The sequence below is a fragment of the Heterocephalus glaber genome, unplaced genomic scaffold, assembly GCF_053883595.1.
Source record: "Heterocephalus glaber isolate CG9 unplaced genomic scaffold, H.glaber_assembly_v1.0 deba00001795, whole genome shotgun sequence".
NCBI classification, from domain to species: domain Eukaryota; kingdom Metazoa; phylum Chordata; class Mammalia; order Rodentia; family Bathyergidae; genus Heterocephalus; species Heterocephalus glaber.
The window spans coordinates 2,468,196-2,495,053 of record NW_028258476.1 but is presented as its reverse complement, the minus strand read 5'-3'; the positions used below and the strand labels follow the sequence as shown (position 1 = coordinate 2,495,053).

Sequence of the window (26,858 nt, the reverse complement as noted above, 5' to 3'; positions counted from 1 at the left end):
GGAAGTAAATGCAAACTGTGAGTCTGTATACATTAGGAGGTGGGCTGTAACTGCATTACAGCTGTGAGTCAAAAAGAAAAACAATTTCTGTTGTTTTTTGAGGCAGGGTCTTGCTATGTAGGCCAGGTTGGCGCTGAAATCACTGTGACCCTCCTGCCCCAGCAGCGAAGGGCTGGGACCACATTGCAGCTGTTTTTGTGATGGATGGGTTGTGGAAGAAAAAGAACACAGAAACCACAAGCAGAATATTTATACATTTATTTATATTGAAATTATGGTCTAATTATTTACAACATATAGGAAACCAGAGAATTAGGGTTGTACAAAGCCAGCCTGCAAAGTATTCAAATGTGCAAAAATGACAGTTCAGAATCTCAAACTACTCCTGGCTCAGCAGACTAGCTCCTCCACTTTCACACATCAGTATCTGATACAAAAAAGTTCTTTTGGCAAAACCTGTAATGCCAAGAAAAAAGAAGCTGCAGTTCAGTCGCTAAGTGCACCGTCCCATCGGGTGCAGTCAAGTCTCTTGTAGCTGCACCAGCCCTGGGAGAGACAGACCGCTGTTTCACGTGTGATGAGAGATCAGCTTTTAGCCAAGCAGCGGTCTCTGACCCAGCCGGAGGCACGGAGCTTAGAAGGGCAACAAGAACAGCCACAGCTGTCTGAACAAGTGCGCCTCGCCTGAGGGCACCAGCTTCACATCATCCCAATAAAAAGACACTTACAATGAAAGGTAATTTCCTTTTCCTATTCAGGGTCCATCTGTATCCAATATTTTTAAATTAATAAAACAGTATTTTTCAAAACAAAGAATCCAAACTGAAATAGGGATGAGGATCTCTGAGAATTAAATATTGAAAGTAAAAGACAATTTTAAAACTATTTCCCCACTACTGAATAGTAAGGCTTTGTTTGTACCCAGTGAATATCAAAACTGACCCAACAGTAGTAAAATACAAATAAATCTTTATGTCAGGTTTGTGGCTATGCATGTGGAAAAGGCTGGACCTTTCAAATGTACATGGGAATCATCCTACTGGAATGCATCGTCTGACAAACACATTTCACCAACTGTTAGAAAAGCTCTGAGACAAATTTGTGACCTTAAGTAAATTTTAACAGAAGTTAATGTCACTGCAGAAATAAGAATGTTTTTAAAAAGGAATGGAATCCCTTTAAGAAAAGGGACACTGCATTTCTAACTTCTGCAAGGTCCACGATGGCTCCCAGGCACAGGCCTCAAGTCTTGTTAAATCAAATGCATGCATTATTGCTAAAAGTCTCTGAGGTCAAAACTCCGTTCCACTGCTTCCTACGGGGCCATCCAGAATGGCATCTGTTGCTTAGCTCGTGGCTGTGATGACGGGTACTGATAGCCCAAACTCCAGCCCTGTGGAAAGCTACTTGCATTTTTATGACCTCCATGCTCCTCCTCTTCATCAGATGAATCTGCAGCATAAGCCACTAAGCCAAATCCCTTCTCTGTAGTTTTCATCTTCTTGGCGGGATAATCTAGAATAGAAAAAAAAACAAAACCCCAGCCCCATTCCCCACCAAGGGAAAAAAAAAAAAGATAATACCATAAATTCGTTAATAAAAAAAAAGATGTTAATTGTAAGTAGTTAGTTGGACACCATTTTGAGGTCACAGGGTCATGGTCACCCAAAAATGTTGAAGATCACACGAAAAACAGCACCAGCATCAGCAAATGTGAATCCACCAGAACCATGTAAGAAAACAGAGAAAGAAAAAAGAAACACACACACAAAAAAAAAAAAAAAAGAAAAGAAAAGAAAAAAAGGAAAGTTAGCAAATGAGTCTCTGGGGGCTGACAATTCACCTTTTAAAGAGTTAAAAAGAAAAGAAGTCAAGAAAAGAAAAAAATTGTATTTTCTTCTCATTTTTATTATGACTATAGGCAAAGAACAAAACTGACCCCATGCACCTCCAAAGGATTTAGGGTTCTGGGATTCTAGAACCTCAGCTATAGGGGCTATGGCTCAGCTCCCAGTACAAGGAAAAACCCATCTTTACCAAGTCTGTAGCCCATGGCCTTCTGGGATTCAGACAACACTGACCACAGAATTTTGAAATGACCTACCATTCATTAGTATCTCCTAGGATTTGTATGTCACTGATGCTATGTGTAACAAACAAGTCAACTGACTCTTCTAGACACACGGTGGTAGAAAATAAAAGCCTCATAAATTTTAAGAAGAAAGTATTCTCATTAGCCAGTAGATTGCAGAGGTTGGACTAAACACCTGAATGATCATCATGTTAGAAAACCAATGGTTTAAGATCAGTCCTACTCAGTCACAACCTGCTCGCCCAGCTCCACCTTACTCACCATGGCTCCCAGGCAAGGTCCCAGACCCATTCCTTTCATCAGACTCTGTTTTTATTCCAGTCACTGGAAAGGCTGGTGGAGGCATCAACTGCCTGTTAAAAGAAAATAAATATTTCTGTCAAACTCAAATTTTTCACTTATCCAGTAGATAAGAGAAGTCCAATAAGGTCTGCAGATAACCCTTTGCTCACTTCCCCCACCCTCCAGTCTTCAAACCACTATTAGTCTAACATTAGAAAGCCTGTCTGTGGAGAAAAGCCACAGCAAACACCGAATGAACTGCTGTTCTCAATCTAGGAGAGGAGACTTCGAGCTCTGGATGTTCTCCCCAGCAAGTGTCTCCACCCATGGCATGCTGTGTTCCTAAAGCAGTAAAAATGCCCAATTGTGTCACATTTCTGATCCTGCCCACTCTCAGGAAAATGGCTAAGAAGATGGGCCAGGGATTTTAGCTCAGTGGTGCCGCTGCCTGCCTTGCAAGCTCAAAGTCCTGAGTTCAATCCCCAGTACCAAAAGAAAAAAAGTTAGAAGGAAAATGGCTAAGATCACACAGTAAAAGTACAGAGGTACCTCAGTGCACAAACTGAATTCTTTCCACAATTCTGGTTGCAAACCAGATCAAATTTTGTGGTTAGGCTCAATGTTGACCGTATGGGGAAATTTGATACGGTTTTTGTCCAGGAACCAAAATCGTGGAAGGAAATCTGTGAGCCGAGGTAGCACTGTAGGTGCAGATTCTCAGCGATTGAGTACTGCAGCATTCACAGCTGGACATGCTCCACTCCGTGAAAGACGTGCCATCACATTTTCCATTACCGCTTCAGTTATAACAGGAACTTCTTTGATTCAAATGCTGTCACTTCAGAATACTGAAGCTTAAAGCAATGATCCAAAATCACACTAATGGTGCAAACACGAGGCATCTGAACACATTCCCAGAATTGTCCCTAGTAACTTACCTGTCCCTCTCTCGCTCTTTGCCTGAGGAACTTGCTGGCTTCGATCCTGCACCTTCGATCTCATTCTGACTGGAGAAGCCTGTACCTAAATTAGTCATATGAATGGGTCCATGCTATGAGCAGAAAAATACAGTAGCATTAGCAAATCTACAACTGCTGTATTGACTTCAGCTCCTTAATGTAACTGTCAAGTGTCTCATCTTTCTGACAAATTGCAATAAATTAAACTGCACTACATACTCTGGCACTGGCATTTAACTAGTCAAAGTAGATTTTTCTGTAAGACTCAGGCATGCTGTAATTCACTATCTTATGCTTTCAACTGACTGCCCTAACTCAATGGATTTCTAAAAGCCTAGTTATAAACTGTAAAAATGCTCTGGCTTAAAGAATGCCTCAAGGGTTCTGGCATGACATAAAGGTGCTTCTCCCGATAAAACTGCACCTACCACCTGAGGTGTCTGGGACTGAACCCATAGCCTTCCTTACACATGCTAGGCAAGGGCTGCACTAGAAAGCTACTGCTCCAGTCCTTATTCTTTCACCAAGTTCTTTTCTAGGGGAGGGAGCTGGGGAGTAGGAGGGTCTTAAAAAAAAATCATTCTCTTTTTTAAAAATAAGGGCCGGGGCCAGGGATTTAGCTCAGTAGTTTCACGCCTGCTGCGCAAGCGCAAGGACCCAACTTCGATCCCTGGTACCACACACACACAAAAAAAGGGTGGGGGGGCACAAAGGGAATAGCAAATTGAAAGCCAAGTTTAAAATTGGCAGATTGATAGCTTCTGGTGAGATATGTAGGAGAGTAAGAAAAATCAGAGGCGTTCATGAGCCTACTGTATCAATATCGGGAAACACAGAACTCTATAGAGACCATTCCAGACATCAGTCATGAGACTTCTAATCACAGAGCTTTGTATTTTCTCATCACACTGATCCCAACCACAAAACCTACTCCAAAGAAATTAATTCCTCAAGAATAAAATCTTAACCTAAATGGATTCCAGAAAGCAGAAATCGTAGTACTAGGGCAGCTGATATGGATGTAAATGTATCTTTCTTTAAAGGGAGAACAGAGTAGGAGGGTAAGACAAGTAAAAGAAGGGTGTTTTATTTAACCTGATATCCAAGAAGTCCAGACTCCCGTTCATCTGGCAGCTCCTCTGTGAACCGCCTCTTCTGTGCCTGAGGCTGCGATGGGAGTGGTGGCTGAGGCTGGGGCTGGGGGCCAGCAGGCAAGGCAGCTTTGACAGGAGCAGCAGGAATAAAAGGACCACTCACTGGACTCTGGGACCAAACAAGCCAAAGAGAAAACGAAGTGTGAGGCTGTCCAACGAATGAGTAAGTAAACGACCAGAAGGTACGGTAATGAGTGTGTGTGTGTGTGTGTGTGTGTGTGTCTTTCACCTTCTGGTGCTTCAGCTCCCTCCTGTATAATCTGGCAACAACAGGGGCCGGAGGTTTAGCTCAGTCGTGCCAGCGCCTGCCTAGCAAGTGCAAGGTCCTCAGTTCGATCCCAGGTTCCGCAAAAAAAAAAAAAGAAAGAAAGAAAGAAAATCTGGCAACAGCACTACCTAGCCTTCCAGCCTTCATCCTTGGCAAACAGCAAAGTGACAATCTACAGGTAGTTCTTTGACTTCCAAGGAAAAACCAGTTGTGCACTTGGGGTATTAAGAATAACATGAACAGGGTCAGGGATTTAGCTCAGTGGTGCTACCCTGAAAGCACAAAGACCCAAGTTTGATCCCCAGTACCAAAAACAAACAAACAAAACAACATGAACATTAACATAAGCACTCCAGCCACTTACTTAGCTCAGAAGCCTCTTATTTAAAGTCCTTTCATCAATGTGATTGGCTCTTTCTGTATTATACATGCTGTTAATGCTTGCGGCAGAGGCAATTTCATTTGCTACTTCCATGGTTACTGAGTTACCATATCAACAAGTCTGACTAATGTTTTTAAGAGATTGTTCCAAAAAGGAAACAGGGGCAACCAACAACAGTATATACTAGAGAAAAATTAGCACATTTAAAAAAAGATTATTACTAACAAACAACTTTTTTTTTGAGCCATGGTCTTCCTATATAAATAGTCTGCCTGGTCTCAAACTCAGCAATCCTTTTGCCTCCACCTCCAGAGTGCTGGGATTACAGATGTGTACCACCACACCCAGCCTCAAACATTTACTGACTGCTTGGATCATCTTAACCACTGCAATCCTTTGAGATTTTTATGATTATATCCATTTTATATGTAAGGAAATTCAAACCCTAAATAGGCTCAATTATATCCCAAGATTGCACAGCTCAGGTTCCACCGCCTGCCTCGCAAGCGGAAGGACCCGAGTTCGATCCCTGTACCAAAAAAAAACAAGATTGCACAGCTCAAAAAAGGAAAGCCTGATGAACCCTGGCAATAGAACAACCACCTCCCACTGACAAAGGGCTATAGCCCAAAGCTGAGAACTACAGATTTGTCTAAATATGAAAACAATTCGGATTAGGAACTATACACAGAATTTAGTTCATATGTCTCGTTTTTGTGGTACTAGGGACTGAACCAAAGACCTCTGCAGTGAGCTATGTCCCCAGGCCTTCTTCAATTTTTTAGGCAACTGCTAACTTGCCTAGTCTTGAACTTGCAATATGCCTACCTCAGTCTCCCAGAGTCTTGGGAATTCAGGTATGTGCCACTACATCTGTATGTTTCCCCCTCCCTGAGAGAGGGTCTCACTATGTAGTTCAGGCTGGTTTTAAACTATGTAGCTCAGGTTGACCAGAACTCTAATCCTCCTGCCTCAACCTCCTAAGTGCTGAGATTACAGCCGTGCGCCACCATGCCTGGCTCATATGCCCTTTGTGCTACAAACTGTGTAAACTTCAGTGCTCACAGCCCACAAGCAGTAAAGCTGGGCAATGGTTTGAGGCTGCAGTTTACTCTGGCATGGGTACACTATGAAAGGCCCACACAGAAGAGCCTACCATAAATCCATTACCATGGTGTCAAGTCTCCCTGATGTCTCCAAGTGTTACACATACGCCACTCAGATGAGTTAGACATCTACTCTTTTCTAAAATTCCACTCTTACCTAACTTAAACTTATCAGCCTTTGTAATCTTTTTTTTTTTTGAGACAAGGTCTCACTATGTAGTTCAGGCTGGTCTTGAACTCACTATGGAGCTCAGGCTGGGTCAGATTTGCGGTGAACCTCCTGCCTCAGCCTCCTGAGTGCTGGGATTACAGGTATGTACCATCATGCCCAACCCCAGCATTTATAATCTTTTTTTTTTTTGGTACAGGGATCCAACTCGGAACTTTACACGTTTGAGGCAGGCAGCCAGAACCACTGAGCTAAATCCCTGGCCCTGCATTTGTAATCTTTGCTTAACTTTTTTTTTTTTTGGTACCGGGGATCAAGCTCGGGTCCTTGTGCTTGCAAGGCAGGTGGCGGAACCAATGAGCTAAATCCCTGGCCCCAAGGAGATGAACTTTTTTTTGTTGTTGTTTGTTTTTTGGTACAGGGGATCGAACTTGGATCCTTCCACTTGCAAGGCAGGTGGCGGAACCACTGAGCTAAATCCCGGGCCCCTGCATTTGTAATCTTTAAGACTGGAAAGTTCATAAATCTCAGGCTAGAAACACCTGTTTATGCAATGTTTCTAACATCAAAACTGAAAACTCAGTTCCAAGCACTGAGAGGCATGCTACCAGCCAGCTCCTTTTCCCTGAAGACTACGTTAACACTGGAAAGCTAAGAGCAGGCAAACTATCCCCACAGTATGGCCAACAGGGATTCTGGCCTGCCACTCATTATTATAAGTAAAGTTCTAGTGGTTACAGCCATGCTCCCTTGTTTAAGCTTTGTCTATGGCTGCTTTTGTGGTATAACAGAATACAGCAGCTATGCAAGTCTATTTGACCCCCAAATCCTAAAATATTTACCATGAGGCCCTTAACAAAAGTCTGCCAAATACCCCCACTCCAGACAACTGATACCAAGAATTGTGAAAGTAACCGTAAACCTTACGATGATGTTTAAACATGTACACACTACAAAGTACTCAGGTAGGCTCATCATGCAAACACACAGATGGTAGAAAAAAAACAGCTCACATGACATGATTTATTATCTGGAATACCACTTGTCTCTAGTTTCCCCTAAATTCAATGACAGCATGTTGCAGACTGGCATCTTACCTGTCCAGTGCTAACTGGAGGTTGCACTTGTGTTATCGGGTATTGTGTTGGCACAGGTGGGACTCCAGTAGGTAATGCTGGCAAGACTCCAGGTGCCAATGAAACAGCTGGTGGCACTATGCTTGGTACTCCATAGGGAGGTTGAACTGGCTGCTGAGGAGGGGGAACAACAGGGTAACCAGACTGATAGCCATTGGATGGATAATATGGTGGTTGAGGAGGGACACTACTTATAGCAGAGGGTTGTGAATAGCCTGAGGGGGAAGAAAAAAAGTGTTTAATCAGCTGCAGCAGAATGAGACATTTTAGATGAATATTAAACTTACTATCTAGGGAAGAAAAACACTGAGGCACGAATGGCTTTCCAAATTAACCTAGGCTGAAGGGAACATTACTAGCAACCTGTCACAGTTACTCTAGTCTCACACCTAATATCACTAGCAAAATATTGTTAAACACTTCAAAACATACATACCTGGTAAGGGTACAGCAGTATTAATTTGATTCACAAATCTAGAGTATTCCGCATGAACCTAGGAAAGAGGGGAAAGCAAATTAACATAGGACAGTCTAAACTGACTATTTATAACTTAAGTGTTTTTTTGGTACCAGGGATCCAACTCAGGACCTTGCGCTGCAGGCGCAGTGCCACTGAGCTAAATCCCCAGCCCTATAATACAGTTTTATATTGTCTCTATATAAATATATATTATATAGCTTTGGGACCAAAACTATTAAAATATTTTCATTGAGGGCAAGGGATTTAGCTCAGTGGTGCCGCTGCCTGCCTCAAAAGCCCAAGGTCCTGAGTTTGATCCCTGGTACCAAAAAAGAAATATTTTCATTGAGCTGGGTGTCGGGACACACAACTATCATCCCAACTATCTGGGAGGCTGAAAAAGAAGTTTTTTTGGCTAACAAGCTCAAGGCCAGCCTGAACTATGGACCAAGACCCTGTCTCAAAAACAAAAACAAGAAAAAACCAAAACCAAAACCAAAAACAAGGCTGGCATGGTGGTGCATGCCTGTAATCCCAGCACCCGGGAGGCCAAAGCCACAAGTTGTTTTCTTTGTTTTGTTTTGGTTTGGTGTTTTTTGGTACTGGGGATCAAACTCGGGTCCTTGGGCTTGTGCAGCAGGTGGCGAAACCACTGAGCTAAATCCCCGGCCCCCAAGCCACAAGTTTAAGGCCAGCCTGGGCTACATAGTGAGACCATGTCTCAAAAAACAAACATATGTACCCAAAAAAAACCCTCAAAGTTTTATTAAAAGGGGGGAGGCACATTTCCTGGGGATATAGCACCATGATAGAATGCTCCTAGTCAAATTTTCATTGATATCCTTGTCTAAAATTGAATAAGACAAACCTATAAACAACTAAGCCAAGTTCAGGAAATCAGGAACATGTACAATCCTAATATCCCCAAACTAAACTCAGTTCTGGGGTTCAACATCATTTAGAAAGCCACAGAAGTCTTGCAGTTAGGAAACTTCTAAATTGCTAGCACAACTAATGAAAACTTGTTCGTTTTTACTGGGGGATATGGTCTCTCAAGGAGCTCCTAATTTCTCCAATCTTATTTGAAGCATCTGACTAACCTGTAACTTCAAGTACTCATAAACAAAAAGATTACCAAGGAAATTATCTGATACAAGTGTTGGTAAATCTGGTAATATGCACAAAAGCAACCACTAGCTTCCCAAGAAGGTCCCTTTAAATACCAAAGAACACAAGGTTAGGGCCAGGGATTTAGCTCAGTGGCACTATGCCTGCCTCACAAGCGAAAGGTCCTGAGTTCAATCTCTGGTACGGGGTGTGTGTGTGGAGGGGGAATTATAAAAGAACACAAAGGTTGAACATAATTCAACCTGAAACCTGATTTTAAGTGCTATCAAAGAAGTCAGAACTTTTTTCTTTTTTTTTTTTGCAGTGTTGAGGATGTAACTCAGAGCCTTCCCACTAAGCCATATCCACAACCTTTTTTTATTTTAAAATTTGAGAGTCTAAGTGGCTAACTTGCCCAGGCTGGGCTCAAACTTGTGACCTTCTAAACTCAGCCTCTTAAAAAACAGTACAAGGGGGCTGGGGATTTAGCCCAGTGGTTCCACTGCCTGCCTCGCAAGCCCAAGGACCCGAGTTCGATCCCCCGTACCAAAAAAAAAACAGTACGGGGAAGACAGCCACAAATCACTACACCCAGCTATGACTTGACTCTTAGTTATTTGTTTACAGAGTATAATGGAAGCTGAGTGTGGTGGCACACTAATCCCAGCATGCTGAGACAGGAGGATCTCCACTTTCCAGGCTAGACTGGACTACACAGTGAGTTCAAAGCCACCCTGAACTACACATCGAGACCCTGTCTCAAAAAAAAAAAAGGTACAGGGCTAGGGATTTAGCTCGGTAGTTGTCAGGAGCAATGCTATGTAACTTTGGGGAAAAACCATTTGATTAGGCCTAGTTCTCCTGCCTACAGGCCAGCTATGGCATTTGGAGACATAATTCCATTTTGGCCTCCAGTCACAACTGAGACCTCAGTGATGCTGTGATGCTCCAGGACAAGATTACACCAGCTGAAGACATCCTGGGAGGAACAAATCACCGGCATAGTTCCTCACTGATCCAGGAATTCTGCTCCTCTCCAGTCACCTATTACATGTACCACACTGGGTCTTTCGTCTTTGCTGCCCAGAGCAAAACTGATCAGGCCCAAAGCTCAGCTTCTTCTCAAACTCTCATTTTTTCTACCTTTCCTGTATAATAAGTCAATTTGCCTTGCGCTGCCGTGGCTCACAGGAGACTAGGACTCAATGCAGAGGTCCTAGTAACATCCCCTTTCCCTGTTCCCTACAAGTGGTGCCGCCGCCTGCCTCGCAAGCACAAGGTCCTGAGTTGGATCCCCGGTACCAAAAAAAAAAGGTACAAGGAAAACCAATTAAGCAAATATCCCAAAAACTTTGCTAATTTTTTGTTTTGGTTTTTTGAGACAGGGTCTCCCTATATAGTTCAGGCTGGCCTTGAACTCATTGTGTAGTTCTGGCTGGCCTCAAACTCCTAGGGATCCTCCTGCCTCAGCCTTATGAATGCTGGGATTACTGACACGTGCCACCATACGCAGTTGCTAAATGGTTTTAAACTGTCATAGCTCTGTTGTACTCTTTTTTGGGAACCGGAGATCAAACTCAGGATCTTGTGCCTTCGAGGCAGGCAGTGCTCTATTGTACTCTTTAGACAGACAAGCCAAAAAAGGCTAACACAACCACCCTTAAGAAGTATTCAAAGATCATCAAAGGGGCTAGAGGTAGAGCTGTGGTAGAGTGTGCTTAGCAAATGGGAGGCCCTGGGTTCAGTACTCAGCACTGAAAAAACATTCCAGAGAGAATCAACAATCTTATCAGGACCTTGATTTTAAACTCCTGGCTTTCTAAAGTGTCACAGAATAAAATTCTCTTGTTTAGTCCACCTAATTCATGACATTTTGGTATGGCAGCCCTACGAAGCTAATACAGGTAGATAAAACATACTCCAAAAGCAGCTCTTTTGAATGAGTATCAGAGAAATATAACCCGTTGGGGCTAAAAGTGGGGATATGTGTCTTAAGTCCTAAATGCATGCTTAATATATGTTAACAGCACACACACGCGCACGCACGCGCACACACACACGCACACCCACAACTCACTGTTTGCAAGAGATTCTCACAGAGCTTCTTGGCAGCAGCAAGGCCTTCTGATTTAGGATGGCTGAAAAAAATATGAATCAGGAATTCAAAGGAGAGAATAAAATAAACGGTAAAAAGTACTATATCCACTTTTCATGTGGGGTGTCTTTTTAGGTACTGGTGACTGAACCCAGGGTCCTTTGCACTGAGCTACATCCCAAGCCTTTTCATGTTTTATTTTGAGACAGGGTCTCACAAAGTGGCTAAATTATTCAGCCTGGGCTTGACCTTTCAATTTTCCTGTCTCAGCCTCCAGGGGTGCTGGAATTACAGGCATATGCCACCATACCCAACCTTCATGACGTTTTATATATTCACTGAAGCTCAAATCAAGGCCTCTGGAAATCATAAGGTTGGAACATAAACGACACTATATAAGCCTTTTAAGATGTAACTAAAAAACAAACGCTAAAAAAGGAAAAAAACAAAACAAAAAACAACAACAAAAAAAACTGGTGTGATGGTGCATGTCTAAAACCCCAGCACTCACAGGGTGAGCCAGGAGGATCACTGCAGTCTGAACTGAATACCGAGACCTTGTCTCACACACACACAAAAAAGGATGTTATTAGTACAATGTAATTACCACAAATATTTTATTGGTCTCTGGGTAATGACGCTTCTTGATATAAAAACATTTAAAGATTATAAAATACACTAATACAAGTTTTAATGTAAGCTATTTTGGGCTTTTCACAACTCATTTTATGATCACAAACTTGTACAAAACTTAATGACTTGAATACTAAAACACATAATTATGCTTCCTAATTCAGTTGTTTGTATCAATTACTTATAAAGTGCTTACTCCCAGTGTTTATGGAAATCTCTCACGCTGCTAAGGCAATTTACTCTTGCTCCTTCTGAATCATTCCAATCTGTACAGAATAATTAACCAGACTGAAATGCACTCCACCCCATCCATCCATACCTGATGTAAATATACATAGGTTCGAAAGCTTCTCGGCCGGATGCTGGCTCAATGCAGCCTGAACCTTTGCCCCGCAGAAAAACTTTGGCACCTGTTTCAATCTGAATGTGCTGCAAATACGAGCACCCAGGACCCTCCACCTTCTCCTTGACATTAAATGTGGGCACAGCATGCTCTAGACCCACAAATAATTTATCTTGAACATAATGCATCTATAAGAAGAAAAGAACACATCGGATATAAGAGTACAAAATTAAATCCTAATCTTATAGAAAATTATTACACAAAATATGTTAACCCTTCAGATACTTCAGATCACTTCTAGAAGTACCCTTATAATTTCTAGGAGAAACTACCAAAGAGCATAATTTAAATAGGAACTCCAGGAATGTGTGGCTCAGAGATAAAGCCCCTGAATAGCACTCTGACATACAGAAGCCCTGCATGTTTATATATGTACCTAACCTACAAGATAAACACCTTGTTCTGCTGAGCAAAACACATTCACAAGGCAAGCTAGGATCCAATATTCAGAAAGCACACTCTCTCAATCCAGAACTACAGCAAAGACAGTGCTGTAGGCCTGGAGTAGAATGTTGGGTAGTACAGTCAGCCCCATGGCTCTCCAATTTGGGCTGCTCTCTCCGACCCGGTTCTCTAGGAGGAGTGTATCAGCAAAGTCTTGCTTCATCAGACTCCACCTTCTTGATCCTCCAGTGGCCACCAAGTCTACAAATACAAAGTAAACCACCCTCCTCACACTGTGCTAGGTGCACACCCTTTGACCTAGCCATCTCTTTGCTGTATTCAATCAGAATGAGGACATGTTCGTTATATCTTGAAAACCTAGAGTCTATAGACACCTCAGACTGGAATCTCAGTATTATACTTCTTCATCTGGACTATTTATTTAACATGAATCATTCTGACAGGAATAATGATCCCTGGCCAAGACATACCCCTGACTGGAAGGGGGGCTTCTGGCTAACCGCTGGAGACAGCTGCGTAATGGGTGCTGGCTGGTGATAGACAGTGACTGTTGCACCATTAAAAGTTGGACTCGTCCCTGTCGCAGCCTTTACTACCCCATTGGTGATAATTTCTTTGATCCGGTTTACAGCTCCTAGGGAAAAAAACACAGACAGTAAGAGACTACCAAAGAAACGAAAGAACCGATAATAGGCCAGCCAGGTATGGTGGCTCATGCCTGTGATTCCAGCACTCTAGAAGGCTGAGGCAGAAGGACTTCAGGGCCAGGGATTTAGCTCAATGGTTTTGCCACCTGCTGTGCAAGTGCAGAGACCCGAGTTCGATCTCTGGCACCAAACAAACAAACAAACAAACAAAAAAACCTAACATTGCTCTGGCTGGGGATTTAGCTCAGTGGTTCCGGTCCCTGGCTCGAAAGCGCAAGGTCCCGAGTTTGATTCCCAGTACCAAAAAAAAAAAAAAGTCTCAGAAGGACTTCAAGTTTGAACTCAACCTAGGCAACTTGAAAAGATCCTGTCTCAAAATTTAAAAAAACAGAAAGAGCTAAGGATATAGCTCGGTGCAAAGGTCCTGGATTCAATACTTAGTACTACCAGAAAACACACATACACACACCTAGTACGCACCCACGCACAGAAGCCAGTGTTGAATTACTCAAGCATTAACCCACTGTTTAGGTTCTCCAGACATGTGGCTTCCCAATTCTCTAAACCCCATACACAGTGTATGTAATTCACAAACAAGAGCAGCCACCAGACAAGTGTTACACATTGCTCGTACTTTGCCCTTCACAAAGGGTTATGTAAGCAAAAACATTACTTACTGTCCACCAATTCTCGTGTCTGGCCTTGCACATGAAGATATAATGGACGATCCCTATAAAGGGAAATACAAAAGGCTGAATCCTGATTGGTCAAAACCAAAGGAGATAAATGGCTCAACAAATCTAAATAGTTTCCAGGTTTAAAAAAAATAATAAAAAACTAAAAAAGAATTTTCACTAGCTATTTTCTAATAAAAGTTTTATAGGTGGGGAACATATTTTTCCTGTTGTTAAAAGTTAACTACCCACATAGGGTTAAATCTGTTCACGTGGGCTCATTAGTGTTATTCCATCAGTGGAAATAACCTAAGGTTCAAGAACAGGATGCAGGGTTGGGCCAGGGATCTAGCTCACTGGTTTCGCCGCCTGCTGCGCAAGCGCAAGGACCCGAGTTCGATCTCCAGTACCAAAAAAAAAAGAACAGGATGCAGTTCTGTAATCCCAGCTACTGAGAAGCTAAGGGAGGAAAACTTCAAGTCCAAGGCCAGGGTGGGCAACTCAGCTGCGATGTGGTTCACTGGTAAGCACCCCAGGCTCCATTCCCAGCACTGCAAACAAAGCGCAGAATTCCTTTTGTGGCTAATAGCTTACAGGCAAATGTGGCCCTGGGTGATGCAAAATAATGGAGAAGGAGTGATGTGGGGGCTGGGGATGTAACTCAGTGGCACAGCGCTTGACTAGTATAGGCGAGGTCCTGGGTTAAAGTCCCAGTAACAACAACAGAGTGATGGTGACATAGAAGCTTTCTCAAAGGCCTACATTAACTGAGAAGACTCTGGATTCTAAAGGTAAAGATAGTTTAGATTTAGATAACAGTGAAGAACATGGTTAATAACCACATACAATTATAAAAAGTTGTAAACTAACAAACAAAAACAACTGATAGGTCTCCCACCACCTCAGCAGCTATTATGTATAGTAGCTGCCCTCTTCCTATAGTGCCTTGGCCCCTCCCCTGTGTGATGTCATGCCAAGATGGTTGCTCCCACCAAAGAATAAACCCTTCTTCCCAGCATGCCCCTGTTCCCACCTAGAAAGTAACCTAATACTCGCTCACCTCCTACCACCTAGTGACATCACTGGCTCCTCCATTCCCTAAGTCACTACCTCACTCAACCCCACCTCAGCTCCTACAAACCCCACCCCAGTCTCTATAAAAGACTCTCCCTGGCCCAGCCATATAGCTTTGGCTCTCCTTTGTTCAGAGACAGCCCGGCAGATCTATTCCCCTAATAAAGGCTTGTTGTGGCCTGGTCTGGTCTTGGTCTTCGGCCCTTTTACCTGACAATGACTAAGGTCAAAACAGCAGCTACCACATATACAAATTTAAAATAAAACTTTTGGTTTGCTGCTGGAAGTAAACTTTGCCTTCTAACTATATTTAGTTTAAACTGATGTTAATTTCCTGCTGGGAGTGTAGCTTCATGTACAGCGTGTGCTTAGCATGTGAAAGGCCCTGTGTTACATTACCAAGCACAAACATCAACAACATAAAGTTTCATTTTCTGAGTACAACTGATGGTAAAGAGAAGCTAAAACATTAAATCATGGAATGAAAGAAACTAAACAGATTAACCAGATTACCAATAGCCAACGATCATCACTGAGGCAATAAAATAAATTTTCTTCTTAAAAAAAAAAGGGGGGGTGTAGGGATTTAGCTCAGTGGTTTCGCCACCTGCTGCGCAAGCACAAGGACTGAGTTTGATCCCCAGTACCAAAAAAAAGGGAGAGGGCTGGAGGTACTTCAATGGTAGGCCTGTACTCAGCATGGGTGAGGTGCTGGGTTCAATCCCCACCAGGGGATGAAGGTTGGTTTACAACAAAAAATGAGCCCATTTGTGGGGCAAACTATTTCTACAGCATAAAAGTTTAGAAGTACATGTATTAAATATTAACCATTATCTTTTTCTATGTTTTCTTTTTTTTTGGTATAGGGGATGGAACTTGGGTCCTTGCGCTTGTGGGCCAGGCAGTGGAAACACTGAGCTAAATCCCCGCCCTCTATGTTTTCTTATAACTTGTTTCCTTAAAAAAAAAAAACAAAAAAAACTGTGAAATAAAAATAGAACACTGGGGGGGGGGGGCGAGGATTTAGCTCAGTGGTTCTGCCACCTGCCCCGCAAGCACAAGGACCTGACTTCAATCCCCAGTACAAAAAAAAAAAGAAACCTGGGAATGGTGACACATGCCTATAATCCTACTACTTTCAGAGGTTGAGGCAGGAAGATCACAAAGTTTGAGCCCAGCCCACGCAAGCTGGCAAGATCTAGAAAGGAGGGAAAAGGAGAGGTGAGGGGAAGGGAGGAGGGGCAGACAGAGCTCAGTGCAAAGGGTTCCAGCCCAATTCCAACCCCACGGTGATGGGAAAATAAGTAGATGCCAGTATTTCTTATACTCAAGATTCCCCAAATTCTGCCATAATACACACGTGCACACACATACACACACACACACATACGGCCCCCCTCAAGCTACTAACCAAACATACTACACATACGGAAATGTGTTTTCAGAACAGAAGGTAATACGAGCCCTAAGCTAGCCAGTCCCCAAGCCGGAGGGTAGGCATACACACCCTGGTCCCACTTTAGCCTTCTCTTCTGTTGTCATGAACCTCCCTCGGGTGGACACAGCAGCCCCACTAAGTCGGCTGATCTACAAGGAAAATTTTTATGGAAAAGATGATGTATAATTATCAAAGGATCACAGGACACCCCATAAATGCAAACATTAAGCCCAACTCTGATTTAGGTCTATGACCCAAACTCACTGAAATGTGCTTCTAGTTGTGCTAGGAGATGTCTGGGTCTGATCCCTCCCCTCCCCAGAGACCCGCTCCATACCTCGTCCTGAGTTTGTCCTCGGGTCAACAAGTTCCTGCACGTCAGAGGCACATCATTGATTTCTACTTCAGCTACCACCAGGTCATCCTTGCTTTTGTTGCTAGTTAGGCCTTTTCCAGGGGCTTGAAGCTACAAAAAGAGAAATTAAAGTTTAGGGGCCAGGGATTTACCTCAGTGGTTTCGCTGCCTGCTGCACAAGCGCAAGGGCCCGAGTTCGATCCCCGGTACCAAAAAAAAAAAAAAACAATAAGTTAATTCACCAGAAGGCCACCATCAGATTCTCTGTACCCCTGGCCGTGTGTGTGTGCGTGTGTGTGTGTGTCTCTGTCTGTGCGTGGTCACATCATTAGAGAAACTGTATCAATTAGAAGTTGCATTTTCTAAAAGGAAAATTAAAAGGCCAAGTTATGATGTTTTATAGCCCAACTGACTGGCTGTGCACGTAGTAAAATAAGGAAAGCAGACAGAACGCACACAGTCCACAGACCTCACACATGCAACCAGAAACTGCCTTTGTACAAACCCTGTGGTCACCACATCCAACCCAACTAATCCATCCTTGCAATGGTTTCAAAACCCCTGAAATTACAGCTAATCAATTGTTCCTTTCCTCTTTATTATGGAAGAAGAAAGAGAATGGATGAAAAGCTAGTCAGATCCTACAGCCTGAACTGGTTCCAATTTAAATTACAAACAACTCCAAATAGCTGAACTTGAGTAGTATCTGAGGAAATGTTACTGAGACTGCATTCCTGCAACCAATGTCTACCAAATCTCCTCAAGCAAGGTAAAACATCGTTTACTTCAAGCATTACAGTTTTTAAACTGTGGAAGCAAAACTAAATACAAACTCAACAGTATCACTTAAGCTTTACTCAGCCCCTTATAGTACTTACTTACATATTTTGTCAGGCAGGCGCCAGAACCACTGAGCTAAAAATCCCTGGCCCTTTACTTACGTATTTTATCTTGTTGAATCTTTACAACCACCGTTAAAGGTTTACATCAACACTGTCCAACAGAACTTTCTATAATAATGAAGTGTTCTTGAGCCAGGCATGGCAGCACACACCTGTAATCCCAGCATTCAGGAGGCTGAAGCAGAAGGACCGCTGCAAGTTTGAGGCCAGCCTAGGCTATATAGTGAGTTCAAGGCCAGCCTGAACTACATAGTGAGACCCTGTCTCAAAAGTGTTCTGTATCTAAGCAGTCCAAATGGTTTGTCATTAGCCATCAGTCTTTTCAAAGCCCTTGAAATGCAGCTAGTGTGACTGAAGAAATGAATTTTCACTATATTCTATTCAACTTTACATACTCACATGTGGCTGGAAACTACTGCACCAGACAGTGCAGGTACATACTACAGAGGAGAAACCGGAGATTCAGAATGTCAAAAACCATGTAACCAGTTACTGTGGATTACAGGTGTCGAACAGATACTGTGACTCTCAATACAGTTTTTATATACTCTGATGCCTTCTACTGAGTTCAAGTATCATTTGAAAGATTATTTTTTAGGGAAACAAACATGAACATAAATAATTAACACCAGTACTATGAATATGGATAGTCAGGCCAGGCATGGTGGTGCATAACTATTAATCCCAAGTACTTGGGAGGCTGAAGCAGAAGAATCACAAGTTCAAGGCCAGCCTGACCAAAGACTATTCAGGTAGTACTCCACCTTTGCCAATGCGTTATTTTTCTACATGGGCCTTAGCGATGGGCAACCAATTCATAAGATCTTTGCAAACCATAAAAAATATAATCAATATTGCTTTTTTTTGTTGTTGTTGTTGTTTTGGTACCGAGTATCAAACTCGGGTCCTTGCGCTTGCGAGGCAGGTGACAGAACCACTGAGCTAAATCCCTGGCCCCAATATTGCATTTTTATTCACTCAAAGTTCTCACTAACTCTGCAGAATTTCAGTAAACATCCAGAGAGATTATGGCTTATTGATAGATATCCCACAGAAGTAAATGGAAGGTCACTAAGCACTGCATTTTCTGTGTTTGACTGTGTAATCTTTTAGTTATTTTTATTGGTATGTATTTGCAGTATGTAATGATTACATTCATTGTCGGGAGCTGGTACATGTACGTAACACATCTTCATTCTTTTTATCGCTCCTTCTCCTTCTCCAACTCCCAGTTAAACACTGAATTTTCAAATATTACTTCTTCAGAAGTATTACAAGAAGCAAATTAAGCCAAATAATTCTTTTCAAACGGTATTACAGTGTAACAAACTACACAGGAACACAATTCTAGGTTTTTGGGCAAAAACTAAATACTAATTTGTGTGGTAACTTTATTTATTTATTTATTTATTTATTTATTTATTTATTGTACCAGAGATCGAACTCAGGTCCTTCGTGCTTGCGAGGCTTATGTGGTAACTTTAAAGTCATTGCACCCTTGGACAAATTATATCTATGAGTCTAATTTTCCTTATGACAAAAAACTTTCCCCCTTGTTGCAAAGAATTTTTTTAATTTACAAGGCATGCAATACTAATAGCCACCACTGTTATAGTAAGTCTTGCATTCCAGGTCAAAGGCTTCAGTCAGACCTCTTCTAATTGTAAGGTTCTAGTTATATAGGCAATTTTTATAAAATAACCAATGTCAGGGCCGGGGATTTAGCTCAGTGGTTCCGGAGCCTGCCTTGAAAGCACAAGGTCCCAAGTTCAATCCCCAGTACCCCCCAAAATTAAAATAACCAATGTCTTCACTATTTGTATGAAAGCAACAAAATCAGCCAAATATAAATTGTACCACCATTTTAGTTCATGTTTAATTCCATTTAGTCATTAACTACCTATATTCTAATTAAAGGTGACAGTTTAAAGCTCGAGTTAGCAGAGTGGTTTTTTTTGTTTGTTTGTTTTCGTTTTTTTAATTACTGGGAATTGAACCCAGGACCTTTGCTCTGAACTCTTCCCAGGGCCTCCTTTTAAAATTGGAGACAAAGTCTGGCTAGTTGCCCAGGCTGGGCTCCAACTTGCAATCCTCCTGCCTCAGCCTCCCACAGTGCTTGGATTACAGGGCTGTGACACCACGCCTTGAATGTTTTTGTTTTTAATCTCAGGGAAAAAACCCACATATATCCAAACATCACTGTGCTTTCAATGATTAGATGGATAGACCTGAAACTCAACTAAGTGCACAAGGACAAAATAAGCTATTTGGTTCATGAATGTGAGGAGTCCAGTAAAAACTGCCTCATAAAAACGTATGACAAAATACCACCTGAAATACTCCAAAACTAAATGATCTTTAAATTACTGTACCCGTTTGCTCCTTCAACACAAAAGACTCTGAGATTACTGGATTACAAAGAGCCTGCCGAAACTGCAATTAGCTGGGCCTCCTCGAATACCTTCTCAGCAGCGTTCTGGGTTGGTTTCAGCTTCCCTTTGGCCATGAGCATGGCATTGATCTTGGCAGCCACGGCGGCAGCGGCATCCAAGGCTCCCGAGGGAGCAGCCGCGGCGGCCCCGGGGCTTCCCCCGCTGCTGGTGACCTCTGCACCCGCGGCGGCTGGAGGGAGAAAGAGAAGAGGGGCGGGAGCTGGCTGGTCCCATTTGCTGCGGCGCCTACAGATAGGAAAAGGAAAATTTTTGACCGTAAAGTCCCATTTATGTAATGCTGCCCTTACTGGCCCTGGCATCCCTTTCTCCCAGGTCGTGTTCCACGCCCATCGCCTGCCAGGTATAAAATGTCCACCTCTCGGTAACCAAGCCCATCTCCGCAGATGCCCGCTCTTCCAACCCTCTCCCCGCATCCACTTCCTTTCTCCTTCACCTGTAACCAAACCCTGCCCCCGACGTGGCAAGCCCTCGCGTTAGCCTTCTCCTTGGCTCGCCCTTGTAAACTGCCCGTTCTCTCCGCCCCGATCCTGCCGGCCCTCCTCGGGCCCAAGGCCTGCGCGCTGCTTCTCGAGACGCGCCCTTCCGGCAAGCACTTCCCACACAAGGGCCCCGCCGCTTCCCCAGTCCCTCCGCCTCTCCCGGGCCTTCACGCTGGCTACGAAGCCTGCGCCCGCGAAGCTTTACCCGGCAGCTCCAGGATGTGTCGCGCTCCCCGCGGACATGGCGACCGGCTCCACTCAACCACCCGCCAACTACCCCGCTACCGCCTTGCCGTCACTTCCGCCCCGACTCCCTGACGCACAGCCTCTTCCGGTCGTGAGGCAGCGCGGTTCCGGCGAGAATGCCGATTCCGATTGGACACTCGGCGATTTAAAGGCGCTCGGCATTTCCAAGGCCCGGTAGAGTGTGACTTTCCGGTTTGCGCCTTTCCGTTAAGGAAAACTGCTGCTTTGTCTAATTTAAAAGTGGACTCGGGAAGCAAGAAGAATTCATCTTTGTTGTGGGAAGCTGGACGAGTAGAAGACAATGCGCATGATTCAGGGAATAAACAGGCTTCTCCCCAAATTCATCTTCATTTGTGTGGAGTCCCAGCTTCGGGCTGGGGAGAAAGTCTTCCTGTGGCTTTTGCATACCTCATGTTTGAGCTACCTATTTAGGAAAGGGAAATGTTTCGTTCCAGTGGTCAATCGAAGAATTCTGGTTTTGCTGGGCATGGTGGCATAGGCCTGTAATCCCAGCATGTGGGAGGCTGAGGCAGGAGGATTGCTGTGAGATCAAGGCCAGCCTAGGCTACATAGCGAGTTCAAGGCCAATCTGAACTACATAGAGACCTACATGGACTACATGAACTACATGGAGACCCTGTCTCCAAAAACCAAAAACAAAAAGCTGGTTTGGTTTTGTTTTTTCCATTTCTGTGTGCCTGGCACACAGAAGATATAATTACTGTATATAAATATGAATAATATGCAGGTCTTGCTTTTCTGCTACCTCTCTTTATAGTACGTGGCCAAATGTATGATAACCAAAAATCAAAGAAGACAAATTACTCAATTTTGTGGGGCATTTGAGAAATGGAAGCTGAACAAGCCAACTGAGGCCTGGCAAGGTGGAGCTAGGCATAGATTATGAGACACCAGGTTCTGGGAGGTGAGAATTTACTGCTGGGCTGGGTGAAATGTGGGGACCAGCTAATCAAAGGTCTTGAATACTGAGGACCTTGACTATGGAAGTCAGAGGTTTTCAACATTTGGGATATTTTGAAAATGCAAGGACTCTTAAGATCAAACAAAGTAGAACACTTTTTCAAGGATTTTATATTCCAATAGATTTTTTTTTTGGTACCAGGGATCGAACTCCAGACCTTGCGCTTGCAAGGCAGGCAGCGGAACCACTGAGCTAAATCCCCCGCCCTAGATTGTTTTTTAAAATTCTGAGACAAGGTCTCATTAAGTCATCCAGGCTGGGTTTGAACTTGTGATTCTCCTGCCTCAGCCTCCCAGAAAGCCAGGATCACAGGCCTGTGCCATGATGCTCAGCTAACTTTTACTTTTATGGATTATACTTCTGATGCTGTATCTAAGAAATCTTTGCCTAACTCAAGGCCATAAAATTATATATATATAAAATATATATGTAATATTTATAATACAATGTAACATATAAATCTCTACTACGGGTCAGGGATTTAGCTCAGTGGCGCTGTACCTGCCTTGCAAGTGCAAGGTCTTGATTTCAATTCCCTGTACCAAAAAAAAAAAAATCTCCAGACAGGCTGTCAATGTCTCCCTGACAACCATTTCGATTTCCCTCCAAAGCCTGGAGCCCCCAAGGGCAGGGCCTGGAGCTCCTGACGCTCAAGAAGGCCAGGGGATGATGGGCGGAAGAAACACCTGCGGGGCTTATGAGGTACAGAAGAGTCACTTTCCGGGAGTCAAAACCACTATCGAAGTCCTGTCTGTGCCATCCTCCGCAGGTAACCTCCAAAAGTCATTTTCACTGCATCTCAAGAAGCCGAATCAGACGACCTCACAGATGCCTTCCGTCTCTATTATTTTCTGCGAGGAAGGCAAGCGTATTTTATCTCTCTCCCCAGCATCTAGCACAGTGCCTGGCCCATAGTAAGGGCTAGAGAAAGAATGCTGTGATTAGTGAGTGAATGTATGACATACGAGAAAAAGGAGGTTCCAGATATGGCCAGCTGGTGGCATCACCTCTGTACATAAGCACAAGGGGCGGTTGATAGTCTCAGACCAAAGGAAAAGCTTTAGGGTAGAAATGCATAAAGGTTGGGAGAGGAAAAAAAAAAAAAGGAAATGATTGGAGGACCGGATATCTTAGAGACAGCAAAACCCTGGCATTGCAGCTTCTTTTCCTGAAGCCAAGGGAGGACCCATGGGAGCTGTTTTAACCGCCAGACTGGCAGGTGACTCTGGGTGGGCAGAAGGCAGGCGTGGCCCTGAGAGGAAGACGGACGGGCAGAGAGCCATGCAGGAGCAGTGTGCGCGGCTGGGCGGGGCCTGTGGTCCTCCGGAGGCTTGCGCGGGCGCGCCCCTCTGCTGCCCTTCCGCACCCCTCCCTGGCTCAGATGCCCCGACGGCTTGGCACCGGCCTGCGCCTCTCTCCCGTGGGTTTCTCACACAGCATCAAGCCGAGAACTGATGACTGTCCCCAAGGAACCTCAACTTCTTCAGAACCCTGAGAGAACGGAACCTCGGATATTAACCTGCTTGCCGAGCAGAGGACAAGGTGTCGACTGTAGCACTGGAATCCCTGAGGAAGGCCTCGCTCTTCTATCCACCCACTCCCCAGTTCTCTTCTCCGCATCGCAGCTCGAGAGCTAGTGAGGCTTGTCGCAACTGGGACACATCCACATCTCAGGGAGAAAGGGCGGGGTGTGGCCAGGGCATGTCGCAGGTCCAGAGCTCTGAAATGGGGCTCAGGGCCGGAGGACAAACTGCTGAGCCCCGGCCCTCAGACCAGGGTGGGAAAGGTGAGGCGGCAGTGAGAGTGGTGAGGGCGCACAGTGAGGAAGAACCCAGAGCAGGAGCAGAACTGAGGCCAAGCCCAAACTCTTGACATCTCAGGCCAGGGCTCCCAGTGGGGAGGGAACAGGAAGCGCTGACTTCCGCTCTCTCCTTTCCCTCCCTGTTCTCAGCCTCAAGGTCATTTGCTGCTGAGATGAATTCCAACCTGTGTTTTAGTTGGCACAGTTCCCTGGGCATGATGCCGATAGCTGCTCAGTGTCTTGCTTCCTTCCACTACAAACACCCCAGACTTCTTTGAAATAAGTCATTGCAAAGACAGAAACCGCTGTCTGGAGATGCGTTATGCACATGTACCGACTCCCCAGGATGAATATAATCATTATGTACTGCATACATGTACTAAGAGCAATTTATTAAACAGTGCTGTCTAGGGCCAGGGATTTAGCTCAGTGGTTCTGGTGCCCGCCTCGCAAGCGCAAGGTCCAAAGTTCAATCCCTGGTACCAAAAAAAAAAAAAAAAAAAAGAAAGAAAGAAAGTGCTGTCTCGCATGTATTATTTCATCACAGCAATCCCTTGAAACAGACTTTTATCAGAATTTCTCACAGTTTAATTTTATTTTGGGGCTGGGGATCAAACCCCAGAGCCTAGCACATGCTAAACACTCTCTGTACTACTGAGTTACCACTCCAGTCCCTGACAAAAAACTTTGAGACTGGGTCTTGCTGTGCTGCCCAGGCTGTCCTTGAACTCCCAGACTCAAGTGACACCATTGCCCAGTCTTTGGAGCAGCTGGAACTGTGGCTGATGCCACCATACCCCTAAACCCTGAAGGTCTGGGCCAAGGAAACGGGAGCACTGTGACTCACCCAAGGCACGAGGCCAGGAGCGGCAGGTGTAGGACTCCAACCCTGTCAGGACTGCCCAGACCCTGGTCCTGGCTCCCTGCCTCTGTTCCGCAGCCCCACCCTGGGCCCAAGGGAGCACGTTCTGCACCCTGCTCCGAGTAGGGCGCTCTGGCTGGGCCATGGTCATCCGGGAGTTAGGCAGTACCAGGCTCTCGTCCTGGGGCAGAAGCTTAGGGCTGCCAGGCAGTGGGATGATAACTCCCCCTACTTCCTTTCTGCTGCCCAGAGCCTTTCTTAAACACACACACACACACACACACACACACACACACACACGCACGCATGCACGCACGCACACACGAATTGCCTCAGCCCTGCTGTGTGGGCCCCGCCCCGCCCCCACCACTGATGGTGCCCAGCCCAGCCAGGAGGGGACAGGTGGGTCCCTCATCCACACCCCTCCCTCCAGATGAGGGCGTGAACCCGGGCTGTGCAGCCAGGGGCCCAGAGACGCACACGGCCCCAGAGCCTCCTGCCGAGAGCCTGCGGTGGCTCCTGCCCGTCTGGCAGGCACCTGCTGGACCCTCCACCCAGCACCACCAACCTCTGCTGCCCTGCGATGCCCACACCCAATATTTCAGCCGCGCTGCCCACGTTCTTTTGGGTCAACGCCTCTGGAGGAGGGGTGCTGAGTGCGGACGAAGCCACGCTGCCTGTGGAATTCTTCGCCCTGAGGGTCCTGGTGGCCCTGGCCTATGGGCTTGTTGGGGCTATCGGCTTGCTGGGGAACTTGGCTGTGCTGTGGGTGCTGGGTAATTTCGGTGCCCGGCGAGCCCCTGGCCCGCCCTCTGACACCTTTGTCTTCAGCCTGGCACTGGCAGACCTGGGGCTGGCGCTCACTTTGCCCTTCTGGGCAGCCGAGTCGGCGCTGGACTTCCACTGGCCTTTCGGAAGTGCCCTCTGCAAGACAGTCCTGACAGCCACCGTCCTCAACGTCTACGCCAGCATCTTCCTCATCACAGCACTGAGCGTTGCCCGGTACCGGCTGGTGGCCGTGGCTGCGGGGCCGCGCACCCACCTCTCGCTCTTCTGGGCCCGTGGGGCCACTTTGGCAGTGTGGGTGGCAGCGGCGCTGATGACGGTGCCCACGGCCATCTTCGGGGCGGAGGCTGAGGTGTGGGGCGTGCGCCTCTGCCTGCTGCGCTTCCCCAGCAGGTACTGGCAGGGAGCCTACCAGCTGCAGAGGGTGGTCCTCGCCTTCGTGCTGCCCTTGGCCATAATCACCACCAGCTACCTGCTGCTGGTGACCTTCCTGCGGAGGCGGCAACGCCGGCGGCAGGACAGCAGAGTGGTGGCTCGCTCCGTCCGTATCCTGGTGGCCTCCTTCTTCCTTTGCTGGTTCCCCAACCACGTGGTCACTCTCTGGGGTGTCCTGGTGAAGTGGGACCTGGTGCCCTGGAACAGAACTTTCTACACCATTCACACCTACGTCTTCCCTGTCACCACCTGCCTGGCACATAGCAACAGCTGCCTCAACCCGGTGCTGTACTGTCTGCTGCGGCGGGAGCCCCGCCAGGCTCTGGTGGACGCCTTCAGGGACCTGCGGTCCAGGCTGTGGCCCCAGGGCGTGGGCTGGCTGCAGCAGGTGGCCCTAAAGGAGGTAGGCAGCCCGTGAACAGCGAGCCCCCCCCGCCCCCCCGCCGGAGAGCTCATGTGCTTGCAGAAGTGCACAGGGGGTACCTGGCTGAAGGCCGAGGGCCTGCTCTCTCTTTCTAGGACCTGCCGGACACAGGATCCACACACCCTAGGGACAGCTGTCCTCCCAGCCAGGCCATGGAGTCCCACGGCAACTCTGCTCTCTGACCACCAACTCTGGGTGCGGGGAATTGGGGAGGCCAGGGCCCAGGTCGGGGCTGGGTGTGACAAAGCTTAAGTCTCTATTTGGAGGTGAAAAAGAAGAGGAACTGAGAATAAACATCTGGATTACCCACAAATTGTCTTGGTTTTTTAATTGTTTCATTTATTTTGAAATTTTTGAGACAGGGTCTCACTAAGTTGCTCCGTTGCCCAGGCTGGGCTGGAACGTGCAATCCTCCTGCCTCGGCCTCCCAGAGTGCTGGGGATACAGGTGTGTGCCAGCACAGCCAGCCCTTTTTCTCGATCTTTTATCCCAGTTCCAACTCTAGTTTAGTGTGGGGCAGTTTTTACCCCATCTTTGCCTTCTGCAAGAATTTCCAAGGTATCTCCCTTAGGGGGTCAAGGCTAACAGACTAGAGGTCCATGGCCATTTCTCTTTGTGTGTCCCCCACCCTCACCTCAAAACAGGTCCC

The 26,858-nt window shown here is 45.6% G+C and overlaps 2 protein-coding genes and 2 non-coding genes across 6 annotated transcripts; 1 reads left to right on the top strand and 3 right to left on the bottom strand.

The window, feature by feature from the left end:
* Positions 1–243: 243 nt before the first annotated feature.
* Positions 244–21,001, bottom strand: Khdc4 (KH domain containing 4, pre-mRNA splicing factor). 3 transcript variants are annotated; one of them, XR_015448179.1, is made up of 14 exons: positions 20,879–21,001; positions 20,203–20,419; positions 16,822–16,950; positions 16,554–16,633; positions 13,976–14,028; positions 13,122–13,285; positions 12,163–12,374; positions 11,193–11,253; positions 7,985–8,042; positions 7,510–7,763; positions 4,429–4,596; positions 3,313–3,397; positions 2,354–2,445; positions 244–1,515 (listed from the first exon to the last, which is right to left on the bottom strand). XR_015448179.1 is itself a non-coding variant. In XM_004871154.4 (14 exons), the coding sequence occupies exons 1-14, from the start codon at positions 20,914–20,916 to the stop codon at positions 1,316–1,318; spliced, it is 1,839 nt and encodes a 612-aa protein (XP_004871211.1). In that variant the 5' UTR covers positions 20,917–21,001; the 3' UTR covers positions 244–1,315. The 3 variants fall into 3 exon arrangements, 2 of the variants coding, with proteins under 2 accessions (XP_004871211.1, XP_021105197.1); XM_004871154.4 differs by having other exon boundaries at positions 3,313–3,425; XM_021249538.2 differs by having other exon boundaries at positions 3,313–3,425; positions 20,203–20,363; positions 20,879–20,959.
* Positions 6,179–6,312, bottom strand: LOC147820822 (small nucleolar RNA SNORA42/SNORA80 family). Its single transcript, XR_015448239.1, has one exon. It is a non-coding gene; the product is annotated as a small nucleolar RNA SNORA42/SNORA80 family (small nucleolar RNA).
* Positions 12,754–12,880, bottom strand: LOC147820821 (small Cajal body-specific RNA 4). The gene has a single exon (XR_015448238.1).
* On the top strand, positions 20,972–26,512 carry Rxfp4 (relaxin family peptide/INSL5 receptor 4). Its single transcript, XM_021249295.2, has one exon. The coding sequence runs from the start codon at positions 25,148–25,150 to the stop codon at positions 26,201–26,203; it is 1,056 nt and encodes a 351-aa protein (XP_021104954.1). The 5' UTR covers positions 20,972–25,147; the 3' UTR covers positions 26,204–26,512.
* The last annotated feature ends 346 nt before the right edge of the window (positions 26,513–26,858 follow it).